Raw genomic sequence first — 26,113 nt, 5'->3', positions numbered from 1 at the left:
GTGTTGGAGAGGATGTGGTCTGATTGGGGACTTTACACATATATTTTGAGACTGCCCAAAGCTCACTGATTTCTGGAAGAAGGTTGAGTTGGAGATAAAACAGATTCTGCATGTTGATTTTACGATGGGGCCGGTCATAGTAATACTAGTTATACTTCCAGAGGATATGATGGAGAGAGATCTGGCTTCTCTACTGAGAATTCTGCTTTTAGTCGCCAAAAAAATGACAGTCAACTGGCTGAAACCAGAGTCCCCAAGCATGATACACTGGAGAGAGAGGATAAGACATGTGTATGTGATGGAGAAAATTACAGCAAGATTAAGGCTAAAAACCAACCAGTTCAGTGACCGCTGGGCGCTAGTAACAGAGGCGTTGACAAAGCTATGAACACCTCCTGTTAGCCTTTCGTTTTTATTTTTCTCTCTCGACTTTTATTTTTTGATTTATTTATTTTTTCATATCTTTTATTTCATTGTACACGATTGCACCTGTTCTGTTAGTATCTGTTAACATGGATAAGGAGTGTAAATGTGTATGAAAGTATGAAAGTTTGTGTTCAATAAAAAATAAGTAAAAAAAAAAAAAAAATAACCCATAGAAGCCAATCTTTGATAATCTGGATGTTACAAGTCCATACTAACTCAATAAATTGCTAAAAAGTGCAAATAACTACCAAATAAATGTTAATCGTTTTTTAATTTTACACATATTTTTATAAATACAGAAATCCCATAACTAGATCCCTCAAAACTGTCAATGGAAAAAAGTAACACATAAGCCTTTCAGACCACAGGAAATGTATCTGGAATTAATTCATACTTTTTTGAGTTTTTTGAGATATATCATTTAATATATTGCGTTTCGATATTGCGTCTTCATCCGGCGCTGAACTTAGCTTCGCTCACGGTAAACCGTTGTGTGTGGTGTGTGTGTGCTTGTATAGTGAGTGTGTAGTGCGTGTATGGTGTGTGTGTCGCTGAGTAATCTTTCCTAAGAATCTCTGATAAAAAGCACGAACAACTGACGACTTTCCCAGGGGAATGACGTCACCTCCCTTTTCGCTGGAAATGGCGTGAAAAACTCCAACCTGACGACACGCTGACGACGTGATGATGTTCGTGTCACGTTCGTCAATGTAGGACGAGCTGTGAACACGTACCGGATCCATAAATAACCCACCATGGCAATTATTAAGATTTCCACAATTTTACTGGATTATTATGGGATTTTTCCAAACGATTTAATGGATTAAAACTCTGGGACACTAAATGCAGGATATGGAAATGAAACTCTTCCTGTTTAACATGCAGAAATAATTATTGCAGTTTTATTTGGTTGTAATTGGACGTTTTGAAAATCAATATAGCAAACGGGAGCGCCGGCGCTCCGGCCGGTCTTAAAGGGTTGACGGTCTTTTTAGGGTTTTTTAAGACTGAACTTAAGTATTATTATTAATTATTATTATTGAGAAAGAAACTATTTTATTCACAATAAAACCAAATACATATCAGATACGTTTTAGCATCAAGGGAAGTAACTCAACGGGGTTTGTCCTGCAGAGAAATGTAAGATTCACACCTCCCTTTCATGATAGTTTCATCTTTTGGGGGAAGTTTGAGCCACATTTTTTGCTCCTCTAATCCACTACTGATGTTTGCAGACAGTCGGTAAGATGCAGCTGTTTGTCATATCTGACATAAACCATAAAAAGCTAAGTGAAAGATGTGACAGACATGACGTAGTTGTGTGAGTGCAGCTCCACCACAGCAGAGAGGGATGTGGTTCCACCTGGTCACCACTAGAGGGCAGCAGAGCTCCAGACAAACACACAGGTGGAACCTCAGAATCATCATCCTCCTTTAGGAAACATGCAAAACCTTTCATGTTACCGCGGAAACCACCAGAGCAAAGTCTGTTACCTGGTTCCCAGAAAAAGATCATCATCAATATTCCAGTCTCCTCTGGTTCCTGGTGGAACCGTCTCCGTCTTCTCTTTTTAATTATTCACCTAAACTTCCCCGTCTCTTCATTAATATCTTTGCTTTTCTAATAGTTTTTCATCCTGGTGTTGGTAGAGGGATTTCCTTTTTAACCCTAATGTGATGAGTAACCATAGCAACGAGCAGGTTGTTTACAAGCCGGAGCCGCCAGCTGGTGCTGATGCTGCGGGTGATGTCATCAGCTCTGCTGTTGCTAGGCGACAGACACAACAACGCAGTTCACTGGTGGTTTACCTTGCGTCCCGACCAGGACCAGCGGCACCTCGTTGGGGTTCCGGTAGCTGGCCAGACGGTTGAAGTAGTGGTAGACGGTCTGGAAGCTGATCTCGTCCTCCAGGCTGAAGACGAAGATGACGGCGTCCACCCACAACGCAAACTGTTCAACACACGGGATGTTAGTGACTCGCCCATCGTACGGCAGCTACAAACGTACACTTTCAACTCTGAATGAGTCCCAACGCTACGGCTGCACACTTTTAACCTGCTTTAACCTGATTTAACCTGTTTTAACCTGCTTTAACCCTTTTTGACCAGTTTTGACCCACTTTAACCAGTTTTGACCTGCTGTAACCAGTTTTGACCTGCTTTAACCCATTTTAACTCGTTTTAACCTGCTTTAACCCGTTTTAACCAGTTTTGACCTGCTTTAACCCATTTTAACTCGTTTTGACCTTGACCGCTTTAACCCTTTTTGACCTGCTTAAACCCATTTTAACCAGTTTTGACCCGCTGTAACCAGTTTTAATCTGCTTTAACCCTAACCAGTTTTTACCCGCTTTAACCCATTTTAAATAGAATAGAATAGAAGACTTTATTTATCTCCCAGAGGAGAAATTCAGTCGTGTAGCAGCCAAAACACACACACGCTTTATACAAAAAATGTAAAATAGAAATAACCAATAAATAGTTAAATAATAAAAAGAGCAATATAAAAAGTAGAAAAAGAGTATGTACAAGAGAGAAAAAAAATAGTAAAACACCAAAAGAAAATGGATAATATTTACAAAAAATTTACAAATATTTTCAAAAATACTTGAGGTATTTGAGGTTAACCTGCTTTAACTCGTTTTGACCTTGAAAGCTTTAACCGTTTTTGACCAGTTTTGACCCACTTTAACCCATTTTAACCAGTTTTGACCCGCTGTAACCAGTTTTGACCTGCTTTAACCCATTTTAACCAGTTTTAACTCTTTTTGACCTCCTTTAAATCAGGCCTAAAAACATTACTGTTTACTCAAGCGTACTCCTAAATTAAATACTTACCTGCTGTACTCTACTGCCCTTACTTTAAACAACTTGTGCTTTTTATTATTTTACCTTCTTTTCTCATAATTTTATTTCATTTTATTTGTTATTTACTGTCTAATTGTGTCTTGCCGCTTTTAATGTTGATGTAAAGCACTTTGATTTACCTTGTGTTGAATTGTGCTATACAAATAAACTTGCCTTGCCTTTTAACCCTTTTTGACCCGCTTTAAACCGTTTTTGGTCCACTTTGACCCGCTTTAACCCACTTTAACCTGCTTTGACCCACTAATCCGTAACCGACGTGTTTCCAGATGAGAGAAACAGAGGTGAAGGATTCTCCACAGATTACAAAGTGGATATTTTTGTTGTAATTTAAGATATTTGGAAATTTCCCCTCTGTGGGACTATTAAAGGATTTCTTATCTTATCTTAATTTAGTAGATTCTTGGATCCGTCCCAGATTGTTGTTACTAACCAGAGAAGCAGCAGCTGGTCAGGACTTTGACTTTAAGGTGAAAGCCTCCAGACAGAGAAGCAGCTGATGAGGTGTTTCAGCTCCAGCCAGGAGGAAACAGGTGAATTATTCAGGAGCCCAGTCCTCCGTCTAGACCAGATCACATTAAAACTGGATTGGACCCGGAGTCCAACCCCCCCGACCCATTTTCCTCCTGATGTCTGATGTGGAGCATCATCGGGAAGAGCTGCCCTTAGATCTGCTGATGGACCGCCGGCACCGCCCGTCTCAATATCTGAGCTTTTAACCAACATCCCTCTTTGCTTTAATCCTGTTTTACACTTTCCATCTCAGATTTTCTGTTTAGCAAGTTTTTTTAAAACACATTTTAATGTTATTTATCCCCAAAACCTTATTTATTTACTTATTTGTCTATTTCTATTACGATGTATTATACTTGTTTATTTTTTAAGTACCGGTACTGTATTTTCTGGACTATAAGCCACACCTGCATACAAGCCGAATCCGCTCTATTTAAAAAAAAAAAAAAGGTATCCAAGCCGCAGATATTGATGTTGTTAGATTAGATATTTACTACATGTACAGAAGGATTTTGAACTGTAAATGATGTACATGTTTGTACCTAAATAGATCCTTTCCTAACAGTGTCTTTTAACACGGCAGCAACTTTGCTGATTAAAACGGGACAGAACCAAGAGAAAATAACCGGTATTTATTTATTTATCTATTTATCTGTTTGAAATCTGCTTCTACTTCTATCTGCTAAAGAAGAAGTAGCGTATTCTTCTTTGCATTTATTTTGTCTTAGTTTTGATTCTAATTCCAGTTAGAGCAGCACCCCGAGCGGTGGAAGTAAAATCCACAGAATAGCTGCACCTTTGTATAAGCCGCACGGTTGAAAACCTATGGAAAGTAGCGGCTTATAGTCCAGAAAATACGGTTTTTATATTTTCCTCAGTGGGAATCATCTGCTTTAGGAGGGCTGTTGACTCCGGTTGCCGTAGCGATAGCCCGATTCCCTGTGTTGTGGTGGAGTCGATCCATCCATCCAACAGAGGTGGTGTTTCCGTTGTTCCGATGTTAACAGGGCGGGGTATCGATTCAAATGTCGAGAATCGATTCAATTCCGATTCTTAAGATTTTGAATCGATTATCAGGATTTGATTCGATCCGATATTGATTTGGGTTAGTGTTATTAAAACACTTTTTGAACTGTTGCATGAATTATATGACTGTAATTATGCAACATATTAATATTAGTATTATACTGAGATTAAACAGCAAGTATTGCAGCTAATGATGCTGTAAGGACCAATCAGCTCCCAGAATGCTGATAGAACTGCTTTCAGAAACATCTTGGGGCAGAAGCAGCAAACAGACGACGTATGAAATCGGTTTTATTTTTTCCCACATTCCGTTTAAATCTTTTCCATTTTCTGTCTTTTTCGGTTTTAAATTTTTTAGAATTTGGTTTTTAGCATTTTATGCAAATTTAACCCCAAGGCAGTATATAAAGTAATGAAATATAGACAATTTATGCAATTATAACTGAAAACTTTAATGTTTTCATACCTTTAAACATATTTAAAGGCAAAAACATGGCACCAGTTATTCTCATGTTCAACAAAACATCCTTTTTTGGGCATAAACAAAAAAATACCAAAAGTTGTAATGTAATGATGAAAAAAAAAAAAATCGATCTTTAGACATGCAAATCAATTTTTAGGAATTAGTATGAGAATAGATTTAGAATCGCAAAATACATTTTTTCAACTCAGCCCTGCATGTTAATATTTCTTTTAATCCTTGACTGTTTTAACATTTATTGGGGGGTGTTTCTATTAAGCCCTTTGTGCCGCATTTTATAGTAGGAAAAGTGCAAAATAAATCAAGTTTGAACGTATTTAATTCGGATCACTTTGATTTTCTACTGCTTTTATTTTGAAACTCTCCAGCAAGTAATTTCACCAGTTCCAAAGTGGTCATGTGACTTTAAGAGCGTGTGCAGTTCCCACCTGAGGCTCCGGGGGGCCGCCCTCGTCCCGGATCAGCAGCAGCTGACTCTGGCCGTCCACCACCATCTCCTTCTTGAACCTCCCACCTGCAGACGGACACACAGCATCAGCCACGGCCGGCAGAGCACTGATCACCTGATCGGGTCGATCGATCGATGGCTGGAGGAGCACCGAGTGTGATTGGAGGACGGCTACAGGGAGTGATGAGGATGATTGGGTGAGTGCGGGATGAGACTGATCTATCTTAACATCGACATGCTCCCACTCACAACTAAAGGTGTTACCATGACTACGCAGATGACACACACATCTATATCTCAGCAGGAGACTATGATCAATCACTGATCAGGTGCATTGATCAGGTAAAAGGGTGAATGTGTCCGAACTTTCTTCTCTTTCTTCAGACCAGGAGACCCGAGTCCGTCCCAGAACAGATGTTAAATCCAGCTGCTGGTTTATAAATCTCTGATCTGGTCCATGATGGACCAACCAGAACCCTCAGGTTCAGCTTTTATTCTCCTCACCTGTGGAACAAACTCCCAGAATGCATCAGGGCTGCTGAAACTCTGAAAACCTTTTTATTTACTGCTGCATTTAAGTAATCACCCACAATGCACTGCAGCCTTTATTTCCTCCATCTCATTTGTTTTATTCCTTTTAACTAATGTCTGTCATTAATTTCTGCTTTTACATTTTTTTACTTTTAATTGCATTTCTATATTTTTTATGTGAAGCACTTTGTTTTATACAAATAAATGTGCCTTCCTATGGTTGTAAAATGATCTGGGGCCTCATTTATAAAAGAGTGCGTAGGATTCATACTAAAAGTGTACGTGCGCCCAAAAGCCGAAAATGGCATGCGCACAAAAAAATCCGGATTTATAAAACCGTGTGCACGCACATCTGCACGCAATGTTCTCTTTATAAATCACAGTCCAGCTGGAAGGTTGCGCATGTGAATTCGCCTCATATCCTGCCCTCTACACGCCCACTTTCTACCATGAATGGTCAATGCAAACTACATGATGATTGTATTTGCATATGAATGAGCCTGCTGAGCATGCGCAGCCGCACCTGCAGTCTGTTTCTGCTGCGCGTCAGGATGAATGAGACGTGTCGAGCCACCGGGCCACTAAATTTCATAGAGCTTGAGATTGAGATGTTGTGGATGAGGTGGAGGCAGGAAAACCACATTATTTGGTGGTCACAGTAAAAGTATATAAATAGTATAAAATAAAGCGAGTGAGTGGCAGCACGTCGTTGCTGCGCTAAACGCAGCGAGTGCGACGGACAGATCTGTTGCAGAACAAAAAAAGAAGTGGTGCGATCTGAAGGTACGGAGCCCCTAAAGGGACACAGATTTTATATATATAATGAGTTTTACGTGTGCGCGTGAAACCTTTAAGGCTGATTTATGGTTCCGCGTCACCAACGCAGAGCCTACAGCGTAGGTGCGCGTCGCCGCATACCCTACGGCGTAGGCTCTGCGTCGTTTTAACGCGGAACCATAATCTAGGCTTTACACGCGCGCGTAAGTAGATTGGCCGGCACTTATTTGTTCTGTCATCAGTCACTCTACGGTTGGAAGCGGTGGTGACGAGGATGTTCCCGGCGTGTCCTGCACCGCGGCTGCAGCACCAGAGTCCTGACTGACGCTGAGCTTCAAACACAGAGGGAAACGATCAGCGCTATTTTATTATAAGTCTGATATGTGATGACATTAAAAGTATGACATGAATCTGGCTTCATTTCACCACCTCACCGCCTGCGTCACCAGTTCCCCATATCTTCAAAATGTTCGTACGCGAGGGTCACGGTTGGCGTAAAGATACACACATTTTTCGGTTAGTTTTTTCTTTTTAAATCCCAACCTTTGCGTAGAAGGTGGCTTGCGCATCTTTCAAGCCCTGTTTTGTGCGCAAGCAAGCTTTATAAATGAGGCCCCTGATCATCCTAAAACCAGCTCCGATTCCTTTAAAACCAGTTCGGACTCCTCTAAAACCAGTTCAAATCCCTCTAAAACCAGTTCAGATCCCTCTAAAACCAGTTCAGATCTCTCTAAAACCAGTTCAGATCTCTCTAAAACCAGTTCAGATCTCTCTAAAACCAGTTCAAATCCCTCTGAACCCAGTTCAGATCCTGCTGCTGGGATCTGAGGCCCTGAGAAATCCCCGGTGCTGGTGTTCTGTTCCCACGGCGATGCGGCAGGAAGCGGCCGATCAGCGAGGTGCAGGGCGGGACCGCTGGAACGTAAATGACACGTTTCCCACCACAGACTCGGTTCTGACGGCCCGGAGGGAGAATGATGTCTGAATTCATCCGTTTACTGACACAAGAACCAAAGTCTGGCTTCAACTCTGGACCAGATGTGTTAACTGAAACAGTAATTTTACCAGCTTGATTGTATTTATTTGGGTCTGAAGTGACGGACGAGTGAAAACTAAATCTTTGGATATAAGGTCAACAACTGGGACTGGAAAGCCCATCGCTCTCAACTTCTCACTTCATTTGTCACTTTACTTCAATTCAACCTACTTTTTACATCATCTCACTTTATTGTTTTACTTTATTGTATTTTCTATCCCTGATTCTGCATCTTTTCTTATTTTAATATCCTGTTTCTCAGTTGTTGTGAGTGCTGCTGAGTCCACACATTTCCCTCAGGATCAATAAAGCATCAATTATCTATATTCAACTGTCACGGGTGCATCTAGAGTTCAGCCAGCTAAAATACATTTATAAACTTGTAATTTTGCACCGTGGCATATTCAGGGCCAGGTGAGTGAAGCAGGTGTAACGTATCACACAAAACCTGCAATTTTAGGACTTTATAAAACTCACAAACTGACAATAAACTTCCAAATTCAAAATAAAAACTCCTGAAATAGTCTGACATTTCTGAGTATGTATTCTGAGTATATATAAAACTATAATTTGTGATGGAAAGATCAGAAATTGTGACTTTAGAAACGGAATTTTGCAGCAAAAACAACCCTCAAACTTTCTACTGTGAAAAAAATTATTTCTGATTTTATTAACATAAAAATGTGTCTGTCGCCCCCTGGTGGCAGCAGGAGGAACTACACGTGTAGACTAAAGCCACCTTTACTTACATTGTATTTAATTTATGTGTTTTATGTTTTACGTTGTCCTCTTTAGTTTTTATTTTTCTTTCACTTGTCCAGCACTTTTGGTCAGCTGTTGTTTTTAAAGTGCTTTATAAATAAACTTGAACATGAACTCTGTAGAACAGGGGTGTCAAACTCATTTTGCTTGGCGGGCCGGATTTGACCAATTTTTTTCTCGCTCAAAATAACAAAAACGGTGCAAAATGTTTTTTTTCTAATTCTTTTTTTTTATTATTGTTATCTAATCCAATATCAGTTTATTTAATTCTAAGGGAAATATGCACTTTGTTTACACTCTAATTATGTAAAATATTTCTTCAAGATCTTTTATTGAAATTTCTCGTTTTTTTGTAAGTATGTAAGATACTTTTAATATCAATTTACAAAGATAAACAGAAACAAGTATGTTTTTTTTTATATTTAGCTTTTTTATAGGAAATTTAATTAAAAGCTAAATCTTTCTTATTACATCCGAGAGTGTTTCTTTGTGATTTAGAGATTTTTCCAGTACAATTAAGTGTATTTATTTTTAAAAATTGGCGCGGATATTTACGACAGTGTGCCGAAAAAGTCAGCACTTCTCTTTTAACTGTTTTACTTTGTCACTATCCTCGTATTCAAAACTGAAATTCTCAGAATAAATATCTTCTATCATCTTTTTTAGCAGTGATATTTTTCCTGCGAAAATATATAATAGTAGTCAGTTAATAAAAATAAACAACCGTCTACAAAGAAATAAAATCGGCAAATGCATTCTAGAAAACTAAAAAAATGACGAAAACTGCTCTATTTGTGGAATAACGATGGATTTGTAGAAGAAATATATTATTGGATATGCTGCGATTCATGGCAATTATTTATGCCTTCCTTTTTAGTAAATTAACATTTCGGTTTTTTGTGTTGGAAACTTCTCGTGGGCTGCATCAAAATCTCTCTCGGCCGCACATTTGACACCCCTGCTGTAGAAGATATTCTGAGTTGGGAAATCGATTCATTGAGTCGTCAGACACGACATCGTTTGTTTCATCTGGACGACAATCGGTGAACTTGCTGCTGTTCCATGTATACGTGTGTGTGTGTGTGTGTGTGTGTGTGTGTGTGTGTGTGTGTGTGTGTGTGTGTGTGTGTGTGTGTGTGTGTGTGTGTGTGTGTGTGTGTGTGTGTGTGTGTGTGTGTGTGTGTGCTGGTTAATGATGATGATCAGGATAATCAATGATGAGGGGGCGGAGTCACAGCAGCTGCTCGGGTTCAGCAGCTCCGGGTGTCAGCAGTTGCGTAAACTTGATCCAGGCGAACGATCTGCCTCCAACCAGCCAGCAATCAACCAGCTGATCGATAGAAACAGGATCAATAGGGCGTTTACACGTGCTTCAGTCCTCGGGGGGTCCGGGGTCGAGCCCTCATTTCCTGTCAGACCCTTTAACCCTTTATGACCGACCGGAGCGCCGGCGCTCCCGCGTGTACAATTACAACCAAATAAAACAGCAATGATTCTCTCTGCTTGTTAAACAGGAAGTTTCTCTTCCATATCCTGCATTTAGTTTCCCACAGTTTTAATCCATTAAATCGTTGGGAAAGATCACATAATAATCCAGTGAAATTGCAAAAATGATTTCATTAAAGATCATAAAATGATATATTTCAAAATCTAAAGTATATGTTACTTTTTTCTATTGACAGTTTTCAGAGATCTAGCTGAGGGATTTCTGTATTTAGAAAAATGTGTAAAATTAAAAAAACAATTTACGTTTTTTTGGTAGTTATTTGCACTTTTTATGGACATTAAGGATCTTTGGTAGAACATTTCGTCTCGTTTCGGTCAACGAAAATGAAGACCCATTTTAGCAGTTTTTATTTTGTAATCTACATTTTAGTCTGGTTTTTATTCTTCTACGATATTGCATTATATATTTAATTATCGTTATCGTCACATGACCAGCATGTTCGTTGCGTCTTGTTTTCCTCAGGTGATAAAGGTTTGTTGACGACGATATTTAATCATAATTTTCATTGACCAAAGCAACTTTACATCATTCCAAGTACATTTCCTGTGGTCTGAAATGCTTCTGTTACTTTTTTCCATTGAAAGTTTTGAGGGATCTAGCTGTGGGATTTCTGTATTTAGAAAAATATACGTAAAATAAAAAAAAAAAAAAAGCGATTTACATTTTTTTGGTAGTTATTTGCACTTTTTATGGATATTAAGGATCTTTGTTAGAGCATTTCGTCTTGTTTTGGTCAACGAAAAATGAAGTTTTTATTTTGTAATCTACATTTTAGTCTCGTTTTTATTCTTCTACGATATTGCATTATATATTTAATTATCGTTATCGTCACATGACCAGCATTTTCATTGCGTCTTGTTTTCCTCAGGTGATAAAGGTTCGTTGACGACGATATTTAGTCATAATTTTCCTTGACGAAAACAAACTTTACTTAATTTCTGAGGCCTGAAAGACTTTACTTTACTTTTTTCCATTGACAGTTTTCAGGGATCTAGCTGTGGCATTTCTGTATTTAGAAAAAAAAAAATTTGGTAATTATTTGCACTTTTTAGCACTTTATTTAGTAAGTATGGAGTTGTAACATCCAGGTTATTAAAGAGTGGCTTATATGGGTTGTTTTGATGCATAATTGATGCAAAAACACGCTTAGGCTCATTCTCTGGTGGGTCATGAAGGGTTAAAATGCGCCCGGGGGTGTTGGTTCTGTGCGACACCCAGAGTGCTGAACCCGGTTGCTGTGCGTCAGGATCAGGATCACCAGGGACCGGTGAGCAGGGGGGGCAGCGATAGTTACCTGCATCCACGTCGGCTACAAACAGCCCAGAAAGCAGAGAGAAGAAACACAAACACAACAAGATGAAAGATGCAGGACATCACCCGGGTCGGCGCTCAGACTCACGGCCGGACCCGCCCTCTTCCCCTGTGTGTGTGGGCCGTCTACGGTTGCCATGACGACAGACGTCACTCCTCCACGGATCCGGGGAGGATCCGAGGGCGATCCAGAGACTTCAGGTTTCTGGGAAATATCGTCAGGTTTTGAGCGACCCGTGGTCCGGGCGGACTCCCGAGGACAATGACCACGGTTACATGATGTTTTTTAAATTCGGAATTAATTATTCCGACTTAAATTATTCAGAATTAAACAATTTTCCTTCGAGTTTACATGGAAATAGTAATTCCGAATTCAGGTTTACATGGAAAACACGTTTGATCGGCTTTATCCAATTCCTCTTAAGGTCTGGGGGTTGGGAAGGTTCTGATTGGATAGGGGGGTGTACGGTGGCCGAGACCCGCCATTGCTGAAAATTAAAGAAACGCTGCAAATAAAATAAACGCTTGGCGAATAAAATAAACGTTGCAAATAAAAACAAACCCTGCTGCAAATAAAATAAACGCTGCTGCAAATAAAAAAAAAAAAAAGACACAAATAAGAAAGCCCACAACGTGAATTACCGGGGACTATTTTTGCCGATGCACCAGTGTTTTTTTTACGTGAGAGGAGAAGTCCCTGACCACCACACACAGCTTCAACTTCACATTCATCCAAATAACTATTGTTACCCACGCTTTAGATTATTCTTGGCATTATTATTAATGATAAAAACAACAACACCGGTGTCCTCTCACATAAAAACACCGGTGCATCGGCAAAAATAGTCCCCGGTAATTCATTTCCGTTGTGGCTTTTTTATTTGCTTGGTTTTTTTATTTTATTTGCAGCGGGGTTTCTTAATATTTTCAGCGTTTCTTTTATTTTCAGCGGCGTTTTGTTTGCAGCATTTATTTTATTTGCTAAGCGTTTTTATTATTATTTTATTTGCAGCGGCGTTTGTTTCTGTTTGCAGCGTTACTTTTATTCTCGGCCACCGTAGGGGCGGACCGGAAGTTAAACTACCGGAAGAAAAACTAACTTAGCCGCTACAACTTTGAAAAGTTCATAATTTTGATGTTTCCTGTTTCCATCTGTTCTTTTAATTATTTCCAGGTCCTCCAAGCTATTTATTAAATAAATGATCTCTGCTCTTGACCACCGTTTACTGCGTGCTGCATCTTGAAACTTTGTCTGGAAAACCAGCCCTGCGCGGAATATAATCGTCATGGAGACAGACGGGCGAGGGAACGAGCAGAAAGAAAGACCGGAATTAATTTAAAGCAGAATGAGTGTATACATGATCGCGGAATTATTCTATTCGGATTTAAAATTGGAATAAACCAGCCACTTACTTCAGAATTAAGTTTAATTCAGAATTAGGTGTTTACATGGTCATTTTTACTCATTTTAAATCAGATTTAATTTTAATTCTGAATTAAAGAGGAATTAAACTTCCCATGTAAACGCTGATTGTGTCCAGGCCCGGTCCACTTGGCTCCTGCAGGTCCGCTGGAGAACCAACCCCCGGTGAAGTCCCTCCAGAACCGGCCCAGCGGCCCGGTCCGGCGGGGGCGGGGGATTTTCCCGCCCAGGACTTCCTGTAATGGGTTCCAGGTGCTGCTCGGGTTTCCTGAGCCAGGCGTCGGCGAACGCTCCGCCGGTGAGCTTCTGACGGGTCAGCGGCCGGGCCTCCAGGCCCAGAATAGTTCTGGTCTGTGGCTCTGTGGCTCTGTGGCTCTGTGGTTCTGTGGCGCTGCGTCCGGGCCAGCGACGGGGCTGCCAATCACCCGCCGGAGTATTTTTAGACGTGAGGAATTTGCTCCCAGAGGTCTTTTCCTGCCGTTCGGCTGCTTTTACTCCCCAGCAAGTTACGCAACGGCCTCAAGAGAACTTTGTTCTGGGGCTGATCTGCATCGGTGCCGGGTCACCGGGTCACCGGATCAGAGGGTTTGGCTCAAGCTGGACCAGAACCAGCAGCCTGGTCCGGTCCGGTCTGACTTAGTCTAGTCTGAGGACTTGTCCTGGTCTGGTACCAGAGAAAGGCGTAATGGACCCCTTTTTAACACTGCAAAAACTCAAAATCTTACCAGGAATATTTGTCTTATTTCTAGTTAAAATGTCTCATTTTTAGTCAAAATATCTCATTACACTTAAAACAAGAGTCATTACCAGAAAAATTACTTGTTATTTGACAATTTTCACCTTTTTCAAGTAAATTTTCACTTGAAATAAGTAGAAAAATCTGCCAGTGGGACAAGATTTATCTTTTCATTACAAGCAAAAAAATCTTGTTCCACTGGCAGATTTTTCTACTTATTTCAAGTGAAAATCTACTTGAAACAGGTGAAAATTGTTGTTTTTTCCAGTGATGAGTCTTGTTTTAAGTGTAATGATATTTTTTGACAAAAAATTAGACATTTAACTAGAAATAAGACAAGTTCAAGTCCGGTTCAGGTTAAAGTTTGGTTCAAGTCCGATTCAAGTCCAGTTCAAGTCCGGTTCAAGTATATGCATAAGTGCATATTCTATTCTGTTAAAATGTGGGCGAGATCAGCTTTATGCTTCAAGCCCAAACCTTTTCGGTCAAAATAATCACCATGTTGACCAAAAAAAAACCTGTAAATGTTTATTACCTTGCTTATTGATTTTCATGCTTATAATTGACCGAAATAAAGATCAACTTCTACTAAGTCTGGTTCAAGTCCGGGTCAGGTACGACCAGGAACTGGTCCTGTGGCCTCCTCTTAAGCCGGGCAGACACTGTGCGATTATCGGCTCGTTTTGAGCCGAGTTTCCAATCGTGGAACTATTTTTTGGATCGGGCCAGATTTCAACCCAATCGTTGATCGTGCCTCGTGCAGTAAACGTGGGGTAACGACGAGAGATTAACACCTCACGACGAGCTCCCGATCACAAATCGTGAGGTCGCAAGAAAATCAAGCGTGTTTGAAATCCTGGTCGCTCCTCGTGAAGGAGTCGCACAGTTGAAGCAGCTACGACCCGATTGGACTCATCCTTTCACAGAGAGCATGCGCAATATCTGATGTCACGTCAAAAACTATTATTTGTAGTCTAAATTGTTGCAAATTCACATTACAAATCATGTTTTAATAGCAGAAAAAAAGACCGCATTTCCCACGTCTGCCCAGCCAATTCCTTGTCCAATCACGGCGTTGTGTAATCTTTTTTCATCTATCGCCACACAGAATGGCACAAATTGCTAAAGCCTGATTTATGGTTCCACGTAACACCAATGCACCGTACGTGCGGGTCGCCGCGTACCCTACGCCGTAGGCTCTGTGTTGGTGTAACGCGGAACCATAAATCAGCCTTTAGTGTGCACTGTTCTGAACTTCTCTGTTGTCTCATTTTGCTGGGACGTCGGGTCCCTCCGCCGAGACACAACTTTTACGGTATGCGTTCATTGTTGTGTCTAAAAATGATGCGCAGTGCCCACCCAATCAGAAACAGTACAGATATTTTGTGATTTTTTTATAAAAATGTATATAATTTATATACAATTTATTGAAAAAATTAAATTATACAAAAATAAAGGATCCCCATAACCTTTGATTGGGTGGGCAGGACGCACGTTTGGGTGGCACAGCCCACCCCTGCCCCAAAACCGGCCTTGAGTTCCAGTACACAGAGGTCCGACGGGAGGATTATGATCGTATAATGTGAGCAGACGGGTCACATCCGAGCGTCAGGTCGTACAGTGTGAGAACATAAATCGTGGGCTGTGAACTTTTGAACTACGCAATCTAGTCGTGCAGTGTGAGATGGGGCTGAATCAAACGATTTAAAATATCGCACAGTGTATGCCCAGCTTTAGAGGTCCGGTCAGCGTTTACTGGATGCCGGATCGCGCCGGCGTGACCACACGGTGATGATGTCATCGTTCAGTACCGGGTCCGACGGTTTAACGGTCCGACTCTCCGGAGACGGAGCTGAAAGCTGCCGCCCTGAAATATTCAGGCGGAGCACTCCGGGCCTCGGGGCCTCAGAACCGAGCAGAACGTCGACAGCTTTGGCATCAATATTAGATGAAGACGCCGCGGCGGCGGCGCCGAGGCCCGTGGACCGGGCCGGGCCTCCTGTGGGCCGGATTCTGGGTCAGCCCGCGGCGGGAATCTGGGTTTCTGGAGCTCCGGCTTTCAGGGGACGGAGAGAGCCGTCCTCGTCTCCTTCTGGGTCACGCCGACCCGTCAGGAGGATCGGTTAGGAAGAGAGGAACAGGTTCTGCAGAAAAACCTGCTCATTTCCCAGAAACTGAAGCAACAGGATTCTGTCTCGACCGGGTTCTAGTCCCGGTTCCGTTTGGTTTCAGAGTATCGGCACCGCGGTCGGGTTCTCACCCTCCGGCGACTCCTCCTGCACGTACGTCCCGGTCAGGTACCGGTGGACCAGCGCCGACTTCCCGCTGGCCAGATTACCCACGATGCCCTGGGGGGAGAAGGAGGTCCGTTAGGGCCGGTGTTCTGACAGTTTCTGCTGCTTTGCCAAAAAATGCTACCTAATGATTTTGTACCTTTGTAGAGCTACAATTTTACTGTGTTTTACTCCCTAAACCACTTCCTTTTCCCCCAAGTGGTCCTTGTCTCTTGCCAGGCCGTCATTGTAAATAAGAATGTTATTAATGACCTGCCTACGGTGGCCGAGACCCGCCATTGCTGAAAATAAAAGTAACGCTGCAAACAGAAACAAACGCTGCTGCAAATTAAAGAAACGCTTAGCAAATAAAAGAAATGCTGCAAATAAAAGAAATGCTGCAAATAAAAAGAAACGCCGCTGCAAATAAAAGAAACGCTGCAAATATAAAGAAACGCTGCTGCAAATTAAAGAAACGCTGCAAATATAAAGAAACGACGCAAATAAAAAAGCCACAATGGAAGTGAATTACCGGGGACTATTTTTGCTGATGCACCAGTGTTTTTTACGTGAGAGGAGAAGTCTCTGACCACACACATCTTCAACTTCACATTCATCCAAATAACTATTGTTACCCACGCTTTAGATTATTCTTGGCATTATTATTAATGATAAAAACAACAAAAACAACAACACCGGTGTCCTCTCGCATAAAAACACCGGTGCATCGGCAAAAACAGTCCCCGGTAATTCACTTCCATTGCGGCTTTTTTTTATTTGCGTTGTTTTTTTATTTTATTTGCAACGGGGTTTCTTTATATTTTCAGCGTTTCTTGTATTTGCAGCGCGATTCTATTTGTTTGCAGCGTTTATTTTATTTGCTAAGCGTTTATTTTATTTGCTAAGCGTTTATTTTATTTGCAGCGGCGTTTGTTTCTGTTTGCAGCAATGGCGGGTCTCGGCCACCGTACCTGCCTGGTTAAATAAAGGCCAATGACTGAATGAATATCAAAGAAAGCGATATAGAATTGTTTTTTTCTCCTCTTTATTGTATAATGTTCACAAAGTGTAATGCAATTAATGTCATGGGTCGTGTATTTTGAAGGATCAAATATTCAACATCCCATATTATCAATTTTACATCGTGCAAGAAATGATTGGCGTGGCATTTAAACTTTGAAAATCCACTGTGCGCGTGTGCAGAACCACAAAGTAGCATTTTTCCACGAGTAGCAAGGATTGGCAGAACACGGTGGGACCAGGGGGCGACCCGGCGGCGCCGGACACTCACCACTTTCAGCTCCGGTACGGCCCGGCTCAGGGTCCACTCCTGACTGTTGACGAACGCATCTGGAACACAAACAAGGACACGTCAGGACAACTACTTCCTGTCTGGAGGAAACGAGGAAGAGGAGGCTCGTTATCCTGACCAGGACATCATGACCTCCACTTCCTGTCTGGGAGGAAACGAGCCGCCGTAACGAGGAAGAGGAGGCTCATCATCGTAGCCAGGACAACAACTACTTCCTGTCTGGGAGGAAACGAGGAAGAGGAGGCTCGTTATCCTAACCAGGACAACAACTACTTCCTGTCTGGGAGGAAACGAGCCGCCGTAACGAGGAAGAGGAGAGATAGTCACAGCCGACTGGTGAGGAAGAGGAGAGGAGGAAGTGAGGAGTTTAAATGTGGAGGAAGTGAGTCAGGTATAAATCTGACCTGCAGAATCTAGGATTAGTTAATTGAAGATTAACAGACGACCTCACTACTCTGACGGGGGTAAATCAGCCGACTCAAGAAATTAAACCGTCACCATGACTTAGGTGAAAACTGCATTTCTACAACATATTGGCAACAATAAATAATATATAAATAATAAATTACTTTAATTAATGAAAATCAAAAAGTGCTGGTGAGAAAACATGTGTTGATTCTCCGGTTCAGACTTGAAATGAGCCTGTTCCAAACAAGCCCGGTTCAGGTCCGATTCAAATCGGATTCAAGTCAGTTTCAAAACTAGTTGAAATCCGGGTCAGGTCCAGTTCAATGTGGTTCACGTCCAGTTCAGGTCCTATTCAAGTCCGGTTCCAGTCCGGTCCTAGTCCGTTTTTTTTTTTTTTTTGTGATCAAATTTGTATTTCTTTTTTCCTTTTTCTGAAAAAACAACATGGTGCATGTATTTGATATTTTAACAAACAAACACCAATACATAACAACAAATGAATAGATAAATGTAATAACAAAAAACAAATATGAAACAAAAACAAAACAAAAAAGAAAGAAAAAAAAAACATACACAATAATCTTCCAATTTGGAACTAAAATATTAAAGAACTAACACAAATTAAAGCTGCAAGCAGCGATGAACGGGCCCTCGTACTCACGGCCACCGCCCCCCATAAGCATATCAGAAATGACACCACCCACGACTTCCTATGTCAAACCATTCAAAAGTTATAGCAGAAAAAAGGGACAACCAATCAAAAGAAGGGGCGGGGCTAATTTTCACTAATTATGGTCAAGGACTCTATACCGAGTCCCATGACACCACCCACGACTCTCTATGTCAAACCATTCAAAAGTTATGGCACAGAAAAGTATTCTAGGGGGCGCTGTTGAGCCGTTAGGCCACGCCCATTAATGCAAACCATGAAATATCAAATTTATCACCAGGCCTGGCTTGCATGCAAAATTTGATGACTTTTGGAGAACTATCAAATATGGACCAATCAGATGAAGGGGGGGGGCGCGCTTTTTGGCGTCTAGCGTCGCCACGGTAACACTTTACTTTAATGCGTGTAGTCGCAGGGTGAAGACGCACATTTTGATGTATAACACACCTGGGTGCACGTTACGGTTTGGGCGGTATTAATTGCAGAAGGAATGTCATAAATTGCGCCAAAATGACACAATTAATTCAAAATGGCCGACATCCTGTTCGGTTTCGGCCATGGCGCCAAGAGACTTTTCTTTAAGTTGCGCCATGATACAGGTGTGTACCGATTTTCGTGCATGTACGTCAAACCGTATTGTGGGGCTTGAGGCACAAAGTTTTCCGGGGGGCGCTGTTGAGCCATTTTGCCACGCCGATTAATGCAAACCATGAAATATCAAAATTATCACCAGGCCTGGCTTGCATGCCAAATTTGGTGCCTTTTGGGGAACTATCAAATATGGACCAATCAGATGAAGGGTGGGCGCGCTTTTTGGCGTCTAGCATCGCCACGGTAACACTTTTGAAAGAGAAAAGTAATGCGCGTAGTCGCAGGATGGAGACGCACATTTTGATGTATAACACATCTGGGTTCACGTTACGGTTCGGGCCGTATTAATTCTCGAAGGAATGGCATATATTGCTCAAAAATTACGTGATTAATTCAGAATGTTCAAAATGGCCAACTTCCTGTTCGGTTTCGGCCATGGCGCCAAGAGACTTTTCTTTTAGTTGCAACATGATACAGGTGTGTACCGATTTTCGTTCATGTACGTCAAACCGTATTATGGGGCTTGAGGCACAAAGTTTTTTTCTGTCTGAACCAATCAGATGAAGGATGGGCGCGCTTTTTGGTGTCTAGCGTCGCCACGGTAATGCTTTTGAAAGAGAAAAGTAATGCGTGGTGTCGGAGGATGGAGACGCACATTTTGATGTATAACACACTTGGGGGCACGTTACGGTTCGGGCCGTATTAACTGCCGATGGAATGCCATGAATTTCGCCAAAATGACACGATTAATTCAAAATGGCCGACTTCCTGTTCGGTTTCGGCCATGGCTCCAAGAGACCTTTCTTTAAGTTGTGCCATGATACAGGTGTGTACCGATTTTCGTGTATGTACGTCAAACCGTATCGTGGGGCTTGAGGCACAAAGTTTTCCGGGGGGCGCTGTTGAGCCATTTTGCCACGCCGATTAATGCAAACCATTAAATATCAAATTTTTCGCCAGGCCTGGTTTGCCTGCAAAATTTGGTGACTTTTTGGGCACGTTTAGGGGGGCAAAAAGGCCCTCCTTTCGTCAGAAGAAAGAAAAAAGAAAAAAGAAAAATTCCTACAGATACAATAGGGCCTTCGCACTGAAGGTGCTCGGGCCCTAATAAAATACACTTCAATTAAATACTTAGGTTTTTTTTTTATATAATTTATTTTCCAAAGCCACTTGGAGCCGCAGTATAAGGATGAAAGAGCCGCGGGTTGCCGACCCTTGGTCTAATGGATGCATAACGTAACCCCAGCCTCTACTGTAGCGCCTTAGAATGCGGTGCGCCTTATAGTGCGGAAAATACGGTATATAAATAAATAAAAATCATAACCCCAGACATTAGCCCCCCACCCCCTGGATCCAGGACATCATCTCTCAATCTGTAAGAGGCTATGAAGTTTTGATAATAGTGTATGCCGAGCCTCTATTGCTGACTCCTTTGCACCGTGAACTCGCGCAGTTGGTAACTCTAAATAAACAATTTCCATATAAGATAGAACCCATGCATAAAAGGATAATGTATGTGGGGGTTTCCACCGGGTTGCCATCAGTTTCTTTGCTGCTGTAATACCGCTAACAATCCTGTTTTTTTGTTCAGTGTCAAGCCTAACTTAGATAAGTGGTTTAAAATAAGAGCATGTGGTGAACAAGGCAACTCGACTTCAAAAATCTTAGAGAGAGAGAGTGCGATAAGAATGAGTTGTGGTCCAGAATCAACCCGAGGAACCAGCACCAGCATCCCAGAAGGCCCGGCTCCCCGCCGTCCCGGCAGCGTCAGAACTGCGGGTCCGGGTTTGTTCCACATCAGAACCAGTTGGACCTCTAAAAGCAGACATTTCCCCCGGAGAAGCATCAGCCGTTGCTAGGATACGGGACAAGCTCCTCAGTTTCCAGGACGGATGAACCGTGGTGTCGGTCTGGACCGGGTCCAGCCGGGACCACAGAGGGGGGATTGTTCCGGCCCGGTCCGTCTGACGGACAGGATGTTGATGCAGCTGCTTCCTGTTTTCAGCGGCAGCAGCTGACGGAGGTCACAGACGAGGACGAGGTTTGAGAGGAAACATCCGAGGACAGAGACGCTCTGATGAAGGTCGCTGAGGTCACAGACTCCAACCAGCAACCGTAGCCGTAGCAACACGTCTCCGTGTCACAAACATCCAGCTCCGCCCCCAGGGCTCCCTCCACCTGAACACTAAAATAGCTGCGCTCACGTCAGGGCCGGGGCACCGAGCTGCTGAGGCATGCTGGGAATCCGGGTGGAGTCCAGAAACCAGTTCTGCTGCTGAGTATCAACCAGATCTTTATCTGCTGCTTTTCTGCAAACACGCCACGTCTCAACTAACAACTCGTTAAATGACGTGTGTTTAAAGTAAGATCCATCCCAGTGACAGACTGGACACCTGAACAGGTGTAGCGGCCAATGGTTCGGTTAGCAGAAGCTAAAGTGCCACCAGAAAATCATTCCTACCAAAAACTGTTGGGTTTTTTTAAGTTCCATCCGCCATAAAAAAGGTTCCTTTCGTGATTTAGACATTTTTATGGAAGAAAAATATGTAATTTAGTGTGAAAAGGTGCCCTGTTTTATCCAAATGTGTTATTTTCTTGTATAATTTTATATTCTATATTTTTATTTTGTTGTGCAAAACTGTGTTGTTTAATAAACTATATTATTAAGGATTTTTTATATTTGTTTGATACATTATGGTTTTGATTTATTGAACAACAGAAACATTATCGTTAGAATAATGGTCCAATTACTCGTTATATTAGTCTATTACTAGATAAAATAATGGCTAGATTAATCATTTTAAAAATAATCAACCAATAATCCACCAATCCAACCAATCAATCAATAATCAACGGCAGATAAAAGTCTAACTAAGTCCAGGAGCACAATGATGGAACCTGTCAATCACAAAGTTTTCATTGAATTTTTAGGTAACTAATCGGCTGCATAACACGTGTAATGGACCAATTCTATAATTTATAATAATCGTGACACTAAAGCGGAACAAGGAGCTGTTTTTCTTCCTTAAGTTCTGGTGTCGGTTCTTAAATTCAAAAGAGAAAAGCAGAGTGTAATGATGCACTAACGCTGCCCATAAACATTCACAAACCCGTACGATCATAATAAAACCACAACTCTTCACGGAACGCAACACAAAGCAAAGAACAACAATCCCCATAATGCAATGCAGCTTAAATTGGAAAAAATGCCCACAAATACATTATTTTTCCAGCCTCAACTTCTGACCGGAGCGTATGGAGCTCACGGCCAATGTTTTGTTTGTTTTTTCACTTGTTTTTGTAACTTCTTTGTTAAGAAGTTAGGTTTTTGCATGGATATTTATCCTCATTATTACATTCAAATGGATCTACTTGAACATCTCTTGGCCTTCAGAATAAAAGCCTCTGCTGGGGTTTCTCCGTCTGCTTCGGCCGCTCAGACAGATCAGAGAACTTTCCCAGGATGCCGTTCTCTTTGAAGGAAAATCTCTAAATCCTCTTAGAGGCCGCAGAAGTAAAGCCAGAGATCCCGGCGTTTCCGTTTCCCTCCAGCCGCTCGGCTAATCGGAGCTAATTACCCGCGAGGACCTGGTTCCCAGGTTCAAGCTCCTGAAAACTAACACCTCAAACGAGTTCACAGCCTCTTTCACCTGAATCTGTTCATTATTCCAGAGATTCACCTCAGAGGAAAAGGAGAAGGAACGAGGACTGATAAACGTTAGGCAGAAGGAGAGAAGGAAGGATGAGTGAGACAGAAGGAGACGGAAGGAAGAATGAATGAGACAGAAGGAGAGAAGGAGGGATGAGTGAGACAGGAGAGAAGGAAGGATGAATGAGGCAGAAGGAAAGAAGGAAGGATGAAGGAGACAGAAGGAGAGAAGGAAGGATGAATGAGGCAGAAGGAAAGAAGGAAGGATGAAGGAGACAGAAGGAAGGATGAAGGAGACAGAAGGAGAGAAGGAAGGATGAAGGAGACAGAAGGAAGGATGAAGGAGACAGAAGGAGAGAAGGAAGGATGAAGGAGACAGAAGGAGAGAAGGAAGGATGAAGGAGACAGAAGGAGAGAAGGAAGGATGAATGAGGCAGAAGGAAAGAAGGAAGGATGAAGGAGACAGAAGGAGAGAAGGAAGGATGAATGAGGCAGAAGGAAAGAAGGAAGGATGAAGGAGACAGAAGGAAGGATGAAGGAGACAGAAGGAGAGAAGGAAGGATGAAGGAGACAGAAGGAAGGATGAAGGAGACAGAAGGAGAGAAGGAAGGATGAAGGAGACAGAAGGAGAGAAGGAAGGATGAAGGAGACAGAAGGAGAGAAGGAAGGATGAAGGATACAGGAGAGAAGGAAGGATGAGTGAGACAGAAGGAGAGAAGGAAGGATGAATGAGACAGGAGGAGAGAAGGAAGGATGAATGAGACAGAAGGAGAGAAGGAAGGATGAATGAGACAGAAGGAAGGATGAATGAGACAGAAGGAAGGATGAAGGAGACAGAAGGAGAGAAGGAAGGATGAATGAGACAGAAGGAGAAGGAAGGAGACAGAAGGAGAGAAGGAAGGATGAGTGAGGCAGAAGGAGAGAAGGAAGGATGAATGAGAGAAGGAGAGAAGGAAGGATGAATGCGACAGAAGGAAGGATGAGTGAGACAGAAGGAGAGAAGGGAGGATGAAGGAGACAGAAGGAGAAGGAAGGATGAAGGAGACAGAAGGAGAGAAGGACGGGTGAAGGAGACAGAAGGAGAGAAGGAAGGATGAAGGAGACAGAAGGAGAGAAGGAAGGATGAAGGAGACAGAAGGAAGGATGAAGGAGACAGAAGGAGAGAAGGAAGGATGAAGGAGACAGAAGGAAGGATGAAGGAGACAGAAGGAGAGAAGGAAGGATGAAGGAGACAGAAGGAGAGAAGGAAGGATGAAGGAGACAGGAGAGAAGGAAGGATGAGTGAGACAGAAGGAGAGAAGGAAGGATGAAGGAGACAGAAGGAGAGAAGGAAGGATGAGTGAGACAGAAGGAGACGGAAGGATGGATGAATGAGACAGAAGGAAAGAAGGGAGGATGAAGGAGACAGGAGAGAAGGAAGGATGAGTGAGACCGAAGGAGAGAAGGAAGGATGAGTGAGACCGAAGGAGAGAAGGAAGGATGAAGGAGACCGAAGGAGAGAAGGAAGGATGAAGGAGACAGAAGGGGAGAAGGAAGGATGAATGAGGCAGAAGGAAAGAAGGAAGGATGAAGGAGACAGAAGGAAGGATGAAGGAGACAGAAGGAGAGAAGGAAGGATGAAGGAGACAGAAGGAAGGATGAAGGAGACAGAAGGAGAGAAGGAAGGATGAAGGAGACAGAAGGAGAGAAGGAAGGATGAAGGAGACAGAAGGAGAGAAGGAAGGATGAAGGAGACAGGAGAGAAGGAAGGATGAGTGAGACAGAAGGAGAGAAGGAAGGATGAATGAGACAGAAGGAGAAGGAAGGATGAAGGAGACAGAAGGAAGGATGAATGAGACAGAAGGAAGGATGAAGGAGACAGAAGGAGAGAAGGAAGGATGAATGAGACAGAAGGAGAAGGAAGGAGACAGAAGGAGAGAAGGAAGGATGAGTGAGGCAGAAGGAGAGAAGGAAGGATGAATGAGAGAAGGAGAGAAGGAAGGATGAATGCGACAGAAGGAAGGATGAGTGAGACAGAAGGAGAGAAGGGAGGATGAAGGAGACAGAAGGAGAAGGAAGGATGAAGGAGACAGAAGGAGAGAAGGAAGGATGAAGGAGACAGAAGGAGAGAAGGAAGGATGAAGGAGACAGAAGGAAGGATGAAGGAGACAGAAGGAGAGAAGGAAGGATGAAGGAGACAGAAGGAAGGATGAAGGAGACAGAAGGAGAGAAGGAAGGATGAAGGAGACAGAAGGAGAGAAGGAAGGATGAAGGAGACAGGAGAGAAGGAAGGATGAGTGAGACAGAAGGAGAGAAGGAAGGATGAAGGAGACAGAAGGAGAGAAGGAAGGATGAGTGAGACAGAAGGAGACGGAAGGATGGATGAATGAGACAGAAGGAAAGAAGGGAGGATGAAGGAGACAGGAGAGAAGGAAGGATGAGTGAGACCGAAGGAGAGAAGGAAGGATGAGTGAGACCGAAGGAGAGAAGGAAGGATGAAGGAGACCGAAGGAGAGAAGGAAGGATGAAGGAGACAGAAGGGGAGAAGGAAGGATGAGTGAGACCGAAGGAGAGAAGGAAGGATGAGTGAGGCAGAAGGAGAGAAGGAAGGATGAAGGAGACAGGAGAGAAGGAAGGATGAATGAGACATAAGTAGAGAAGGAAGGATGAGTGAGGCAGAAGGAGAGAAGGAAGGATGAATGAGACAGAAGGAGAGAAGGAAGGATGAATGAGACAGAAGGAGAGAAGGAAGGATGAGTGAGGCAGAAGGAGAGAAGGAAGGATGAATGAGACAGAAGGAGAGAAGGAAGGATGAATGAGACAGAAGGAGAGAAGGAAGGATGAATGAGACAGAAGGAGAGAAGGAAGGATGAATGAGAGAAGCAGAGAAGGAAGGATGAATGAGACAGAAGGAGAGAAGGAAGGATGAATGAGAGAAGCAGAGAAGGAAGGATGAGTGAGGCAGAAGGAGAGAAGGAATGATACAGGAGGAAGAGATGGAAACAAGAAAAACAGAAAAGAGGAAGGAGGAAGTAAAGAACAGAGAAAAGAGGAGGATAGTCTGCAGGAGAGGAAGAGGCAAGTGAAGGGCAAAGAAAGAGCGTGAAGATGAAAGGAAGAGGAAAGATGAGAGAAGATGGAGGGATGAGAGAAGATGGAGGGATGCTCCACTTCCTCCGTCATCCCTCCATCTCTATAGAGGAGTTTCCTGACACACATGTGGACATTAATGCTGGATGGATGGATCCAGGTCACACACACACACACACACACACACACACACACACACACACACACACACACACACACACACACACACACACACACACACACACACACACACACACACACACACACACACACACACACACACACACACACACACACAC

General features: G+C 42.6%; 1 protein-coding gene across 3 annotated transcripts in view; it reads right to left on the bottom strand.

Annotated features, from left to right (window-relative positions):
- The window catches only part of agap1 (ArfGAP with GTPase domain, ankyrin repeat and PH domain 1), a 162,443-nt gene that overhangs the window by 95,551 nt on the left and 40,779 nt on the right, over nucleotides 1-26,113 (bottom strand). For 2 of the 3 annotated variants that reach the window (XM_061715980.1, XM_061715979.1), the window contains exons 3-7: nucleotides 17,407-17,465; nucleotides 16,103-16,190; nucleotides 11,667-11,681; nucleotides 5,740-5,825; nucleotides 2,236-2,377 (exon numbers count right to left, since the gene is read on the bottom strand). In XM_061715980.1, coding sequence (XP_061571964.1) covers nucleotides 2,236-2,377; nucleotides 5,740-5,825; nucleotides 11,667-11,681; nucleotides 16,103-16,190; nucleotides 17,407-17,465 — 390 coding nt within the window. The remainder of the gene's footprint in view (nucleotides 1-2,235; nucleotides 2,378-5,739; nucleotides 5,826-11,666; nucleotides 11,682-16,102; nucleotides 16,191-17,406; nucleotides 17,466-26,113) is intronic. The other variant, XM_061715981.1, reaches the window with a different exon arrangement.

The sequence above is a fragment of the Cololabis saira genome, chromosome 24 (assembly GCF_033807715.1).
Source record: "Cololabis saira isolate AMF1-May2022 chromosome 24, fColSai1.1, whole genome shotgun sequence".
NCBI classification, from domain to species: domain Eukaryota; kingdom Metazoa; phylum Chordata; class Actinopteri; order Beloniformes; family Belonidae; genus Cololabis; species Cololabis saira.
Note: the sequence above shows the minus strand (reverse complement) of the source record. Positions and strands in the feature narration are given on the sequence as shown.